General features: G+C 36.9%; 1 protein-coding gene across 7 annotated transcripts in view; it reads right to left on the bottom strand.

Moving 5' to 3' along the window:
* GGNBP2 (gametogenetin binding protein 2) overlaps positions 1-16,124 on the bottom strand; it is a 35,006-nt gene that overhangs the window by 14,454 nt on the left and 4,428 nt on the right. For 5 of the 7 annotated variants that reach the window (XM_040455105.1, XM_040455109.1, XM_040455106.1 and 2 more), the window contains exons 3-7: positions 10,454-10,534; positions 8,939-9,192; positions 5,969-6,067; positions 2,049-2,174; positions 1,843-1,956 (exon numbers count right to left, since the gene is read on the bottom strand). In XM_040455105.1, the coding sequence (XP_040311039.1) occupies positions 1,843-1,956; positions 2,049-2,174; positions 5,969-6,067; positions 8,939-9,192; positions 10,454-10,534 (674 nt within the window). The remainder of the gene's footprint in view (positions 1-1,842; positions 1,957-2,048; positions 2,175-5,968; positions 6,068-8,938; positions 9,193-10,453; positions 10,535-16,124) is intronic. The other 2 variants (XM_040455110.1, XM_040455111.1) reach the window with 1 other exon arrangement.

Below are 16,124 nucleotides of genomic sequence, written 5' to 3'. Positions count from 1 at the left end.
AGCAATAATAAAACTTGAAATATTTCTCCCATATTTTACTGCTTTAAATTCTCATAGTTGATTAATGTATGTATGCATATAACCATAGTTAATACAAGCAAAGAGCAATTTAAAAATACTATATGGTAGCTGTAAGAATGAAAGTGACTTTTCCCGTTTTCAAAAGTAACCTTGCACATAAATGTAAAAAACATTTTAAGGCAGAGGTTTCACAGTTTCTTAACACCTCATTTCTAATAACATGCTACCCTAATACCTAAATGGCTAGTGTTATCAAATCTTATCAAATCTTCTGTGTTACCAAATCTTCTGAGCACGTTATAGTGTTCAGAAAAGTCCACTAAATAGAACTGCCAAAAAAAGTACATTATTTAGACATTTAGAAATCATTCTCAACTGATTCTACACATCTCAAAAACTCAAACTGTACCTCAAACAAGAACTAGATACAGAGGAATAAGAACTTGCAAATCTTGCATGCAAACATTCACTAATGTGCTTACACTATGTACCAGATACTGTTCTAAGTAAGCCTGACTTGTATCATCTGTCCCCATGACAAATTTAATCCTACAATTAATTACTATCATTATTTTTGTCTTAAGAAAAAAACTGAGGTACAGAAAAGTCAAGTAACTTGTACAAAGTTATAATCAGTATAACCCAGGATTCAAAGCAATCTCTCTTAATTGTACTTTTTCCCCACCCTTCAGATATTTATAAAACAGACTCCACCTTCTTCTAGACAAAACACTGCCATCCAGATACAGGAAACATATACAACCATTACAGGAAACTCCAAAAGATTAGTTCTAATAACTAGTAATAACTACCCCAAAAAGCTATCTTTTGGATGGACCAATTAAATGATCAATTCATATTGAAAGAAAGACTCTAATATGGACCTATATATTTAAGTATGTTTTGGGTCTCTATAATCCCTCTCCTACAAAACTCCAAATATTTGACATATTCTCTACTCTCTTGGGTATAATCAAGCAAAAAGGCAAATTCACAAGAAATATTGTAAGTGAAAAAACACCTTAGTATGTAGGTTAAGTCATTACCTCATTGCCATATAAACACCAGTCTTGATAAATGCCAGTTTTTTACCATTTACATTTAATTCTCTCTCTCTCTCTCTCTCTCTCTCAGGTCAAAAAACACACAACCATACACCATACATGTGACAAATTTATCTAAAAAGAGTACAACTCCCCCCAAGAACACCATCTCTAGATGGTTCCCTTACCAGTTTCCTTTCCTACTGCACTCTCCCTCCCTACGAATTTCCAAATGTTAATGACACTTAGAAAATTCCTTTGTAAAGTAGTATTCTAAAAAGAAAAATCTGAAGTTACTTTTTTAGTACATGAAGCACACAAATTCCAGCTCTACTTTTAGGTCTTGACAAATAATTATAGAAGAAATAATTCAAAATATTACTAAATGAAAGCTGCTAAATTAAACTTTGATTTTTAAAATGACAACATGAAATGCTTCTATCATAAAAACAAGGAATACTAGAGTTTCCAAAGTGATTAAGTACACTTTACTCAATTAGGCACACTTTACTGGCTTGGAACTAACAGGCCAATAAAATTTAAAAGTAAAAATTACAGAAAGAGGAGATGCTGGTTCAACATAAGAAGGGTAACATAACACTAAGAGGCATCCCATAAAGGAACTGCTTACCCTAACATTAAGCTCTGCTTAGTACCACGTATTAATGGGAAGACTGAAGTGATATTATATGAAGAGGCGACAGGTCAATTTGGATGACCAAGAGGGCATTAAAGCACCTTCCAACTATACTGTGATGACCTAAAGGTCAAGACTTACCTGTGTTTTCGCAGGTATGTTTCTAGTGTTTCTAAGAGACAACTAGAGTCAATTAAAACTACTTCATCCCTGCATTCTTGGGACATTAGTTCCCAGACGTCCATCCAACAACCTCTGCAGAAAGAAACAAGTATTAGTGAAAAGGAGGAATATATAAGGGTAAAACATTTAAAAAAAAGGCAAAGTAAAGGATTGCTTGATTTTACCTGGCTGTTCCCTGGAAAGGTCCATAATGGAAAATGATCCTACACTTGCTGTCCTTCCTGTGGTCTTCACTACTTCTCTTATCTGTACTTAACTTCTCTGAACTGACACTGCTACTGCTCCCTTCACTGTAGTACAGTATAGTACAAAGCTTAGTGACACTGAGATAATCTGAAGGAATAATTTCTATAGTCTAAATTAAAATCAAGAACTCTTTAATACTTATATTATTAGTAGATTAAGTTTGCAAATTTGTATATAATTACATATTAATTTTAACCAAATTAAAATGTTATTTAAACATATGCTCATATCTTTATATATAAATTTTTGCTCAACTATTAAATTTATCTGACACAACTTAACATTTACATTTATCAAGATACATCTCATTACGATACTAAGCATTTTATGAGCAAATCTACTTGGAATGCTTTAAAGTCAACAGGGCTAAAAAATATTACATTTTCACCTATAAAATGGATCAATCTTCCAAAAATTATAAATTCTAACAAGTTTTGATCTACTTAATGTGATTTTATAGCTAACCCATGGCAACAAAACTCTTATCTACCTTCACATTTATAAGTAGCTGGGGGTAAAAAAAAAATCACAGATTAATCTAATTACAGTAAACAAATTTTTACATATACTAAAATAAAGATAGCACACGAAGATGACCACTTTATACAACTTGTATCAGTAAATACTATACATATAATTTAAAAATTACTAAAAATTTCCCAGACTCTCCTTCCCCCACAGGTTTCAGCATAGCGCTGGTCATGCATTTTGCTTTGTTGCAGACGCGCATTCCAGGAGAAATGTGTGTCTATATTCCATTCAATGACAGTCTTCTTGGTATTTCATGATTCTGAACAACTGGCTCCTGCCTGTTCTGCAGGTCTCACTACAGTCCTAGGAATTCATTACCTTGGATGCCTGAGATGGAAAAACCTCTGAATCTTTACTTAACCTACTCTATATAGCTAAATAGGTATTTCTCAACTCCCTGCCCACCATCTAAGGTCGTATGTACAATGCAGCTCCCTATTCCCTGTCACAAGGGCTCAGGCAAGGTTCAGCAATGTAACTTGAAACAAAAACTTCAACCACTGCTCTGCCTTCCATGTTCCATCCTTCCACTCTTGACTTCCATATTTCCTCTTTTTCTAATTGTGCTTGAGTGACCCATAATCTCCTAAAACTGATTAACCCTCAAACTCAAGTTCTCACAGTTGAGAAAAAGGCTCATGAAATCAGAGGCTGGGGAATGACTATTATATTAAAACATGAAAGCATTAATCTAAAAAATACTTTTAAAAAATGTCACAGCTCAAATCAAAATTTTATCCACAGTCTCTCTCAGCTTAATGTCTTTATATCACTCCTTCCTTTCAAGATCAAGCTTTCTGAGAAAGAAATCTTTGCACTCCTACACTTTCCACTCACAGATTAATCCATTACACCTTAGACTGCATTCACTGTTCTGCCCATTCTGATCTGGATTGTTTTCATTCAACTGCAGATCTGCTCATCAAGATCACCAATTATTACAGTGTTGCTATATCCAATGGACACTTCTGGGTCCTTGATGACTCAGCAGCACTCAATACAACTGACCAGAGTCCCCCTGAAACACTCTTTTCCTCTGGCTTCCTCCTACCTCTCTGGCTACTCTTTCTCAAGTTTCTTTACTGGCTTCTTTTCTACCAATAAACTAAATTCCTTAGCATTTTTCTCTCTTACTCTACTCTCTCTATAGGTAGATTTTATAAATACCGCTAAGATAATCTTCAGTCATCAGCTACAGGCCTACAAGTGTAGCCTAAACTTTTCCTTTGGATCTCAAACTTACTCCCAGCCAGACAATAACTTGGGGTTACTTGCATGGATACAAGAACATTCTCCGGAAGGCTGAGCTGGATTGTTGCCACGATTAGGTTATAACCTAATCAACTGTTAACACTTCCCTGGAGAAAGTCTAACAGAAAGGGGGGGTGGGTAACAATGCAAACATGTAAAATGGAGTCACGGTAGCATACAATGGCGGAACCATCCAAAGTGGAGGAGAAGGAGTCTTGGCTAAGTACATTGTACTCCCTGGCCTGCTATCCATACTTCTGGGATTAACTGAAGCTACCTTAGGAGACAGTGCTCAAGATCAACTCATACTGATTCCATAACTCAGCAAACCACCTTCTAAAACATTTGGCTTCTGATGTAGCAGGGTGATAGCTGAAGGAGAATGTGAGGAAGTTTGTGGAGGTGTGGTTTTTGTTTTAAACCAAACGACAGGAAAACATAGTTGTATGCCAATTTAACAAAAGTGGGTAACTTAATAATAAACTTAATGATAAAGCAAAGTCATTGAGAACAAGAGGAGATGGAATCCAGAGCAAAAGTAGAAGAACTGATCTTTGAAGGAAGGTGGCAATGAGCAGATATGTAAGATATTGAGATGTCTATTGATCTTTGGTTCCTCAATGAAAAATATTCATAACAAAAAAACCCAGAAGACAGTCTTTTTATAATACAATACAACTCTGTGGCTTTGGCTAACAAGACATTCAGGTAAAGGTTACTGTCTCATGAGAAAATTAGACTGAATTTTACTTTCAAAAAGTCAGGAAATCTCTATAAAGATATTGGTAAACAAGGTACATAAAATAACAATTTTCTTTAGATAACCACTTTAGGTTGTACAGAGCTTTCCTGAGTTCGGAGAACTCTCACAGAGATATCATGCAGTTGGTGATTCTTGTCAGGATCCTGATTCTAACATATCCACGTAAGAAGACATTTTTAGAGATAGCTGGGAAAATCTAAACTGGGTATTAAGATTATTATAGTTAATTTTGTTAAGTGTTATAATGGCACTGTCATTACCAAAAAAATGTCCACGTGTTTAGAGATGGATGTAGAAATATGTAGGAGTAAAATAGCATGATGCCTGGGACTTATTTTAAAATACTTCTGAAAGAAAAAGATGGATAAATAAAACAAATGTGACAAATCTTGATAACACTACTGAATCTGGGTGAAGATATCTGGGAAGTGGGGGCAGCGGTTCTTAAATAGTCTCTCTACTTTCCTATATGTTTGGCAGTTTTCATAATAAAATTTTTAAAAAATTTGTTTCTGAGTATAGGGGAAAAAAATTCTTAATAGATTATTAACATACCACTACCTGGTCCTTCAGGTCTTTTTATCAGGAAGAAAAATATCTACACAACAATGATATCAACAATACCAACAAGATATTAAAAAACTAATTTTTTTTAAGTAATTCAGAAATATAGTTTTCATACCATCCCATTCACTTCAAAACAAAAGTTACTTCTTAGAAACCTCCTTCAAATTTCATGGCTTTCACTACTCTCAACCTCAAGCAATTTTGTAAGCAGTAAATGTGACAACGTGCTGGGAGATGGGGGCAAAAGCAGCCCTGGGCATTGTAGAAAAGAAGAAAACTGCAAATTGCATAAATACATATGGTTACAACTAATCCAAGGCTTTTTTTTAATCCTTGATAAATTATTAGGGAGACCTAGAGATAAGAAAGACAAGAAAAATAATTTACACATTATGACTATCATATAGATCAAAAAATGATATATCACTACTTTGAAAAAAGTATTAACTAAATAAATTTCCATAAAGATCTCCAACCTCCTTCCTCTGTAATATATTTAACAGAAGGAAAAAAAAACTTCAAAAGAAAAAAATCAGACCTATATTGAGACCCTACCCTACACAGTCTCAATGCAAAAAGGCTGTATAGAATTAGAAGACAGATTTATTTTAACCTATGTTATAGTGTAACTAATAAACTAGTTGAATATTTTTTCTTTCTACTAAATGCGATCAACATTTACAATCTTAACAATCACAAAGCATCTTAATAGTTGATTCTACTTACCCCAAAGGTTTTGGTTTGTGTGTATCTAAGGAGTGCAACTGACATCTCTTGTTCTTTTTACTTTTTGGAATAGCATCTATCATGTCGTTTAGTTTGGACCTAATCAAAAATAAATCATTAAAAGTCTGATTAACATTCATTTGTCTTTAGAATTTTCAAAATCTCTACTTACTACCTTTAAAAAAATTTTAACGTTTACTTATTTTTGAGAGACGCAGAGAGACAGGGCATGAGCGGGGGAGACGCAGAGAGAGAGTGAGACATAGAATCTTAAGCAGGCTCCAGGCTCTGAGCTGTCAGCACAGAGCCTGATGTGGGGCTCGAACTCATGGACTGCGAGATCATGACCTGAGCTGAAGTTGGATGATGCTTAACCAACTGAGCCACCCAGCCACCCCTTCTACTTACTACCTTTTAGTGAGAAGTATATTTGAAGTATTGTAGACATATCCCTTACCTTGAAAATTTCTCATCAAACAAATGCTAACCCAGAAGAGTCTGTATACTTGTCCTCTCCATTCCATTCCCAGGCTGTCAGTATGTTGGAAGAGACCTGTCCTATTCAATGTACTCACTCCCCTAGACTGTATCTGTCTCATTCACCCCTGCATCTGCACTGTATCCAGCAGTGTGCCTAACACTCAAATATTTTATGACTGATTGCTATCTCTCAACCATCTTCCCCTGTGCAAACATTATCTAAATAAGCACTATCCTTGATAAGAAAAAAACCATCAATAGGGGGTGCCTGGGTGGCTCAGTCGGTTGGGCATCCTACTTCAGCTCAGTTCATGACCTCACAGTTCAAGAGTTGGAGCCCCAAATCGGGCTCTGTGCCGACAGCTCAGAACCTGGAGCCTACTTCGGAATCTGTGTCTTCCTCTTCCTCTGCTCCTCTCCTGCTCATACTCTTGTCTCTCTCTCTCTCTCTCTCTCTCTCTCTCTCTCTCAAAAATGAATAAAAAATTTAAAAAATTCTAAAAAAAAAAAAAAAAGCCATCAACAAAAATTTTGTGCAAATATAGAAATGCGTACAGTTAATATCCACACCCTGCATGCAACCAATCAGCAAAGCCTGTCAACTCTAACTTTTGAATATATCCAGAATCAAATCACTTATCACCTCCACCATTACCACTCTGGTCCAACTCGTCTCTCTCACCCAGCCAACTGCAACAGCTGGCCTCCCAAATGGTCTCCTTGCTTCCATCTTTTGCCTTTACATTCTAGGCTTAGTAGCTGGAGTGATGTTTTCAAAACAAAATCACAGTATGTTACTTCTCTGTTCAAAAACGTTCCAACGCTTTTCTGAGGCAGAGTAAAATTCCAAAGTCTCTACCACCACCTCTAAACAGAGTTTGGTCTTCAGACCTCTTCTCTTTTCCTGTTTATACTCACACTTTGGTGACCATCTGATCTTATGGGTTTAAATTATGTACGTATGCATACATATAGCTCAAATACTGTATGTATAGTTTAAATATGATATACATACGCTGATGACACCGTTTTTATCTCTAGAGCAGACCTCTCTAAACTCTACCTGGATGTCCAATTGGTATCTCAAACTTAACATGTCCAAAAGTGAGCTCTGCAAAATTGCTCCTCCTAGTCTTACCCTTCTCAGTAATGGAAACCATTTGTCCTGTTCTTTATTCTTGATCCTGAGATCAAGACCTGAGGCTGAGATCAAGGGTTGGATGCTTAACCCACAAAGCCACCGACGCACCCCAGTCCTATTCTTTAGATCCCAAACCTGAGAATCATCCTTGATGCTTTCCTCCATATCCATTCTATCCAAAAAATCCTACTGGCTCATTCCTCAAAATATATCCAGGATCCAACCATTTCTTATTACCTCTGTGACCACCATACTGGTCATCATTATCTCTTGCATGGACTATTAAACAGCTTTTATTTCTCTGCCCTTCAACCACCCTTCCACTTATTCTTGACACAGAGATCAAAGTAAACCAAAATTCAAGTCAGACCACGTTACTCCTCCACTCAAAACACTCCCAAATCTTCCAGTCTTAGAGTAAAAAACAATAAAAGGGGCACCTGGGTGGCTCAGTTGGTTAACTGTCCCACTCTTGGTTTCGGCTCAGATCATGAACTCATGGTCCATGGGATCAAGCCCCAAGATAGGCTCTGTGCTGGCAACACAGAACCTGCTTGGGATTCTCTCTCCTCTCTCTCTTCCCCTCCCCCACCCCACCTCTCCCTCTCAAACATTAAAAAAGCAACAACAACAAAAACTCAGGATGGCACTACATAAGTAGGCTTTTTATTACTCCTCTGATCTCACCCTTTTATGTTTATTTTTGAGAGAGAACACGTGTGCACATGTGCGAGCGGAGGAGGGGCACAGAGAGAGGGAGACAGAGAATCTGAAGCCGGCTCTGTGCTGACAGCAGGCAGCCAACGCAGAGCTCGAACTCACAAATGGTGAGATCACGGCCTGAGCCAAAGTTGGACGCTTGCTTAACCAACTGAGCCACCCAGGTGACCCCGGTCTCGTCTTTTATTACTGTTCCCTTCATTCATCTGGCTCCAGCCACAATGGCTTCCTTACTGTTCTTCAAACAGGCCAGGAAAACTTCAACCTCTGAATCCTTACAATTGCTGGCTCCTTCTCTTCCTTCCCCTGGATATCTACATGGTTTACTTACTCATTTCATTCAAGTCTACATTCAATGTCATTTTATTAGAGAGGCCTTCCCTGATCATCCTCCGTATTAAATCCATCCAACCACTCATCTCCTCTACTTGTAACTTACCTGACAGATCATATGTTTGCTTACTGCCTGCCTTTCTTCATAAGAGAACAAAAACCATATGGTCATTGGCACACAAAAGATACTCAATAAATTGTTCAAGTTGAACTCAAAGTTTTGCCCCTACCAAATTTAGTAAAAAAGCTACCAGTGTTACCAACAAAGTCATCTTCCCCTCAGTGATTATACTTACCCATGTACATAAAATAAGGTATAAAGCTTCTTTGCATCAGTCATGCAGCTTCGAGTTACAGACAGGACTCCCTTGGGGCCTACTGTCAGGGGTTCAAGGGCAGGATTTCCAGACTCTACAAGCTGGGAAAAGAGGCGCTCCACACTGCGACGACAACCAACACATGGGACAAGCTGAGAAAGTGCACTCAATACTTCCCGTGATGTCACCACCATGGCAATACTTAGATCTTGCTGCTTAAGCATACTATGTCGCTGAAAGAGAGAAAGAAAGAAAACTGAAGAACAGTCCTTGAGACATAAAATTTCTCTTGACTACTTCTGGTTCCTATTTTTGTGTAGTAAGTACAACCTGGAAAGGGCTTGTGATCTCTATCTGCAACGGAGTCAGAAAAATAAGTCGGCTTTCCCCATGGTGTACTGAATTTGCTCCACAAAGCTCCTGTTTTGGCAATTAAGGTATAAAAAACTCTGCTTAGCCTGTCAGGACTAAACAGTATGTGCCCCAGCATGGTGAAAAGCAGCCCTGGATCTGGAAATTTAGTGTTTGTTCACTGAATATTAAGCCTAGTACACTCACTTGAAATAAAAATTTTAAAAGGCAGAAAATAAAGGAACAACACAGCTTTGCCATGTCTTCCTCTCAACTTTTAACAACACACTATGTTTAGCTACAGGAATCAGGTTAGGATGATGATCATGTACAGCAACAATTCTCAACCTGGAGGTATGGGCAGGTGTTTTATGGATTAGTAGGAAAGAACAAGGCCTATTTTACCCATGTAGGAGCCTACAGTGAGTAACTAAAATGCTGGTGCAGCATATGAATGTTATCTGTTGGTTATGACAAGGTAGAAAAATGACTGAGAATCTCACCACAGCTGTAGAGAAACGGGCAAAACTCTAGTAAATAACTTTTACCTGGATGGAGTTAGTTATACTACAAATAATGCTTCCAGCTTTACCAAAAAAGGATGGGAAAGTAAGATACTCCTAAGAATTTTCTCACAGTTACAATCAACCTTTCATTTTCCAAAGTAGAAAAAGAATTTTGAAGTAACAATTTACCTTCCATTATCTTGATTACATACAGGGTTTTATAAAATATCACAGTTTAAAAATTAAATAGAAATCAAAAAAATTAAATAAAAATCATAAAATTTGCAGCACAGGATTTTTTTCTTTTTTTTTACTTGAACAAACAATCAATCAATCACTACAGAAGAAAAACAACAAGTTCTCAATAAAAAGTTATATACTTTACCTTTCAAAAACAAGCAAAGATGGCTTGGTGAAACTAAAACCTTAGGGACACAGAAAATGATAACATCACCAAATCTCTTTCACAGAACAGCAACATAAACATATTCATTGTTGCACTAGTGAAAGAAAGCAATTTCAGTGCAATCTTAAGGCCTAGAGAGTCCTAGGTATTAATACTTAAAGCTAAAATTTTAAATGACTCTTCAAAACACACACATACACCATTTAAAACATTGATTTTTAAAAATATTACCTGAATAAACTGCTTTAGTTGTGCACCATTATTTTGATGCCCATCGAGATTTAGTACGTTGTCAGGAAATTCCATCACCATCTTAATATGCAAAAGAATGAAAATCAATTATTTTATCTTCTTTGAACACATGCTACAAACTATTTTATAAACTCCTAGGACAGAAATATACCCCTAAAGCACGATTTGCATATCCCGGTCCTGCCCCCTGTCAAAAAAAAGTTAGAAACAAAACAAAACAAAAACTCAAGTTATCCACATTTCTAAAGCCAGAAATGGTATAGTAATTAGAAGCAAGGACACCAAAGTCAGGCAAACAAGAGTTCAACTCCCAGCTCTACCACTTACAATCTAGGTTGTAACTCTGGCAAGTTACTTAACCTGTTTGATTCTAAGCTTCCTCATTTGTAAAATGAGTTTAAGGAATAATGTTTAAGATCTCATAGAGTAGGTTGTGAGGATTAAATTACATTTAAAAGTGTTTGTTGCAGTGCCCAATAACATTTAATAAGTAAAATAACCTGATTATCTTACATTAGACAAGCATATTTTTAGCTATTTCTTTTAACTACAAAATAGGGTAAATTTTATAATGTAAATGATCATGGGGCACCTGGGTGGCTCAATCGGTTAAGCGTCTGACTTCAGCTCAGGTCATGATCTCACGGGTTCGTGAGTTCAAGCCCAGCATCGGGCTCTGTGCTGACAGCTCAGAGCCTGAAGCCTGCTTCAGATTCTATGTCTGCCTCTCTCTCTGCCCCTCCCCCGCTCAGGCTCTCTGTCTCAAAAATAAACAAACACTAAAAAAAAAAATTGTTTTTTTTTTATAATGTAAATGACCATACACACAATATATGAAATACTCAGAACAGTACCGGGCACATACTAAATGTCTGCTCTGATTATGAACAAAAAGGATATAAGGTATTTATTCAAATGTCAAAATTCCCTACCAGAGGAAGATCATGGGGAATTACTAATTAGCACATGTCACTTGATCTGTGATACCACTGATTATGAGAAGTACCATAGTTACATACCACTGAGAAAGAGCCATTATAACTGTTAGCTGTCAGCAAATGAAAGAAACATCCAATTTCAGAGATATTAAAATGTGGGGGCAAATAAAGTATGCCTTTCAAAACAATGAAATAAAGTAACACATTTATATCTTAACTAAAACATTGTTAAAGGTATCAAACATACTGTGCTAGGACAAACTTCTATTTCTAGATGACAAGGAGCACGAACTCCTACATACTCACAGAGTGAAGTCATAATAAAAGACCCATTTGAGACAAAAACAAAACACTACAAATACCCCAACCAGTTGAACATGATCTTAAAACTAATTCCTCCTGCACCAACCAGCACCACAAAGACCTGCTTTTTTAATAGTGGTAACCATTCTTTTTCCTCCACATTAGACATGAGAGCCCTAAAACATGCTTGTTCTAACAATAAAGACTGAACAACAAAGACAAGTGTAAGCAATAGATTGATCTTTTCTTGACTTGATAAAGGGGGGGGGGGGGGGAGTACAGGATATGTGAAGTAGAGACAACCGGATACGAAGGATGGACAATGATGCAAGCAACAACTCACCACTCCAGGACTCCACTATATTTCACAAAACGAAAAACTCCAGGTACAATATGATTCAAATGACTGTATGTGTGCATTTTCTTACAGAAAAAGAAAATACATGATATATTAGATGTGGCCTATCTCTAGGCAGCGAAAAGATAGAGGACTTTTTCCTTTATGTGTTCCTACCTTTCCCAAATTTATTACAATGCACATATACTGTTTATTATCGAGGAGAAAAATTAGTGTTCCTTGCTTCCAATTCTATATTCATTATATTGTACTCAAGAGACATGCTTCCATCTCAATAGCTTTTACTGTTCTGGAAGTTTCTTCCCTCATATAGATTATATATTCAAATCTCATAGGTTCAAGGATCAATTATCGAATTTCAGGTTTATCGACTTCTCTCTAGTTTTCCCTCTCATAGTCTTATTAATGTCTCCAAGAGTGTTAATTAATTACTATTAATATCTCCAAAGAGTAGTAGTAAGAGGGGAAGCCATTTAGCGTAGCTTCATTTACACTGGGTATTGTTCTAAGCACTTTCATATGTTAACTTTACCAATAGTACTAAGTAAAACTGGTCACTGGTCTGCTTTAGGTGGCCCTAAATGAATTGGTGAGAATAACAGAAATAAATGGGCAAAAAAGTCTAATGATCCATACTATTATATTTAGCAGTGTTTACTCAAATTAAAAAAAAATTAATAATCCCCAGACTTCCAGCTGAATTACAAAGCTGTAATCATCAAGACAGTATGGTATTGGCACAAAAAACAGACACTAAGATCAATGGGACAGAATAGAGAACCCAGAAATGGACCCACAAATGTATGACCAGCTAATCTTTGACAAAGCAGGAAAGACTATCCAATGGAATAAAGACAGTCTCTTCAGCAAGCGGAGCTGGGAAAACTGAGCAACATGCAGAAAAATGAACCTGGACCACTTTCTTAACACCATACACAAAAATAAACTCAAAATGGATGAAAGACCTAAATGTAAGACAGGAAGCCATCAAAATCCTCAAGGAGAAAGCAGGCAAAAGCCTCTTTGATCCTGACTGCAGCAACTTCAGCTGCAGAGATCTCAACAGGTCTCTGGAGGCAAGGGAAAACCAAAGCAAAAATGAACTATTGGGACCTCATCAAGATAAAAAGCTTCTGCACAGTGAAGGAAACAATCAGTGAAACTAAAAGGCAACCGACAGAATGGGAGAAAATATTTGCAAATGACGTATCAGATAAATGGTTAGTATCCAAAATAGATAAAGAACTTATCAAACTCAATACCCAAAAAACAATCCAGTGAAGAAATGGGCAAACAATATGAATAGACACTTCTCCAAAGAAGACATCCAGATGGCCAACCAATATATGAAAAATGCTCAACATCATTCACCATCAGGGAAATACAAATGTAAACCAGTGAGATACCACCTCACACCTGTAAAAATGCCTAACATCAACAACTCAGGCAACAACAGATGTTGGCGACGATGCGGAGAAAGACGATCTCTTTTGCACTGTTGGTGGGAATGCAAACTGGTGCAGCCACTCTGGAAAACAGTATGGAGGTTTCTCAAAAAGTTAAAAATAACTACCCTATGACCCAGCAATTGCACTCCTAGGTATTTATCCAAGGGATATAGGTATGCTGTTTTGAAGGGACACACGCACCCCAATGTTTAGAGCAGCACTACGACAACAGCCAAAGTATGGAAAGAGCCCAAATGTCCATTGATGGCTGAATGGATACAGATGTGGTATATACATACAATGGAGTATTACTCAGCAATCAAAAAGAATGAAATCTTGCCATTTGCAACTATATGGAAGGAAGTAGAGGGTATTATGCTAAGCGAAATTAGAGATACAATGCAGATGAACATAAAGGAAGGGAAGCAAAAATAATATGAAAACAGGGAGGGGAACAAAATATAAGAGACTCTTAAATTTGGAGAACAAACGAGGGTTACCGGAGGGGTTGTAGGAGCGGGGGATGGGCTAAATGGGTAAGGGGCATTAAGGAATCTACTCCTGAAATCACTGTTCCACTATATGATAATCTGAATGTAAATTTAAAAAGTTAAATTAAAAAATTAATAATCCCAATTATCAGATCCATGAAAACTGGTAGAAGATAAAAAATAGTTAATAGTACTGAACAGTTAACTCACATTATGTTATCTGGAATCACTACACGGTTTAAAACACAAACAAACTGAACTGTCAAGTCAGAATAAAGGTGTAGGATAAACTTTCAAAGTCATGTAACTTAACAGAACACTGCAGGACACTCAAAATCTACCATGTAAGCAACTAACACCTTGATTTGCATTCCCACCGGTTTGGTACAAATGTATCAAACAATTACATATCTATTGCCACCATAAAAAAGAAAATTAAGATTAAAGCGGCCAATTTAAGGAACAAAGAATGCCTCTTATTTAACCAAATCAAGGTCTCTCCTGCTTGGTTCATAGATGAAATCCTAAATTCTCCGTATAAATGAATTATTTTTATTCTTATCAACTATGTTTTATTAATAATTAAGGCAGAGATCAAAGAACAAATCTAACATATTGAGACCTACCAGCTGACCTTTAAAATATATATAGTGTAGGGGTGTCTGGGTGGCTCAGTCAGTTAAGCATCCAACTCTTAACTCCAGCTCAGATCATGATCTCCCGGTTCATGATATGGAGCCCTACATCGGGCTCTGTGGTAATGGTGCAGAGCCTGCTTGGGATTCTCTCTCTCCCTCTCTGCCCACCCCCTCTCCAAATAAACTTTAAATAAAAATATGTATTATTTAATGGGATAATACCTGCATTGGGAATCCTTTCTAAAAGGTACAACAATGGACAGGGTGAAAAAAAATTTCTTAATGCTCATTTCAGATCATTTCATTTTCATCAAACTAGTAAAGATAAATGTCAAGATTGGGTCTATTACCGTGTTTTTCCTATGTTTCACTGGCTTGGATAATACTAAATTTTCTCTTGTACTTAATCTATACCACCCTGGTTACAAACTCTGCACTTAATATTTTAAGTGTCCTTGCCTTTCAAACTTACAGTAATGGCTTTTTACCTTGCTGTTTTCTGGCCAATCACTACATGCTCTTTAATGTTGAGAGAAAGAAGACAGTAACAAAAAAGGAAAAAGAGAAGGCAAAGAGGATAGTAGCACTATTTTTCCCCATTCTTTAAAACCACTTCCTTGACTTAATATTCAGTTTCTAGGTTACCTAGAGGAAGACAGTCATGTAAAATATTTCAGGTGTGGTTTCACAGAGGCATCATTAGTGTTCTGCTTCATGATGAGGTTGCCTATCCCTAGCTAGCCAAAAATAGAACCAGTCACTGTCCTGCAATTACTGTCTTATAAAGTTTATTGAATCCATTACCCACTTTCACTCTTGAATTATCTGTCCTGACCATAAATAATTTGTTTTTAGCACATTTTCACAAGCTCTAACCAACATTATTAAATTTTTATTTATTATTTAGCTTAACTTTTTTATTTCATCCTCACAGGTATTTATAACATCTATTGCCTCTGGTAAAATCAATTAAATACCTAAGAGTTCTAAGAAAACACTAAGTACTAAATTTAACAAATGCTAAACACCTAAGTGGATATGCCACCATTTATTATGTTTTAATGTCTTTGTTAAAAACCATTATCAAGGTCACACCTGATGGCTCAGTTGGTTAAGCATCCCACTCTTCATCTTGGCTCAGGTCACTATCTCACAATTCTTGAGAACGAGCCCCATTCAGGACTCTGCACTGACAGAACAGATCCTGCTTGGGATTCTCCACCTCTCTCTGAACCTCCCCTGCTTGCTCTCCCTTTCTCTCAAAATAAATAAATATACTTAAAAAAATTATCAGGGGTGTCTGGGTGGCTCAGTCCATTAAGCGTCCATCTCTTGATTTCGGCTCAGGTCATGATCTCATGGTTCGAGCCCCACGTAGGGCTCTGCATTGACAGTGTGGAGCCTTCTTGGGATTCATTCATTCTCTCTCCTCCCCCCCCCCCCCCATGCTCTCTCTCTAAAAATAAATAAGCTT

Source organism: Herpailurus yagouaroundi, unplaced genomic scaffold (assembly GCF_014898765.1).
Source record: "Herpailurus yagouaroundi ecotype Mexico unplaced genomic scaffold, PumYag 215, whole genome shotgun sequence".
Classification (NCBI taxonomy): Eukaryota; Metazoa; Chordata; class Mammalia; order Carnivora; family Felidae; genus Herpailurus; species Herpailurus yagouaroundi.
Note: the sequence above shows the minus strand (reverse complement) of the source record. Positions and strands in the feature narration are given on the sequence as shown.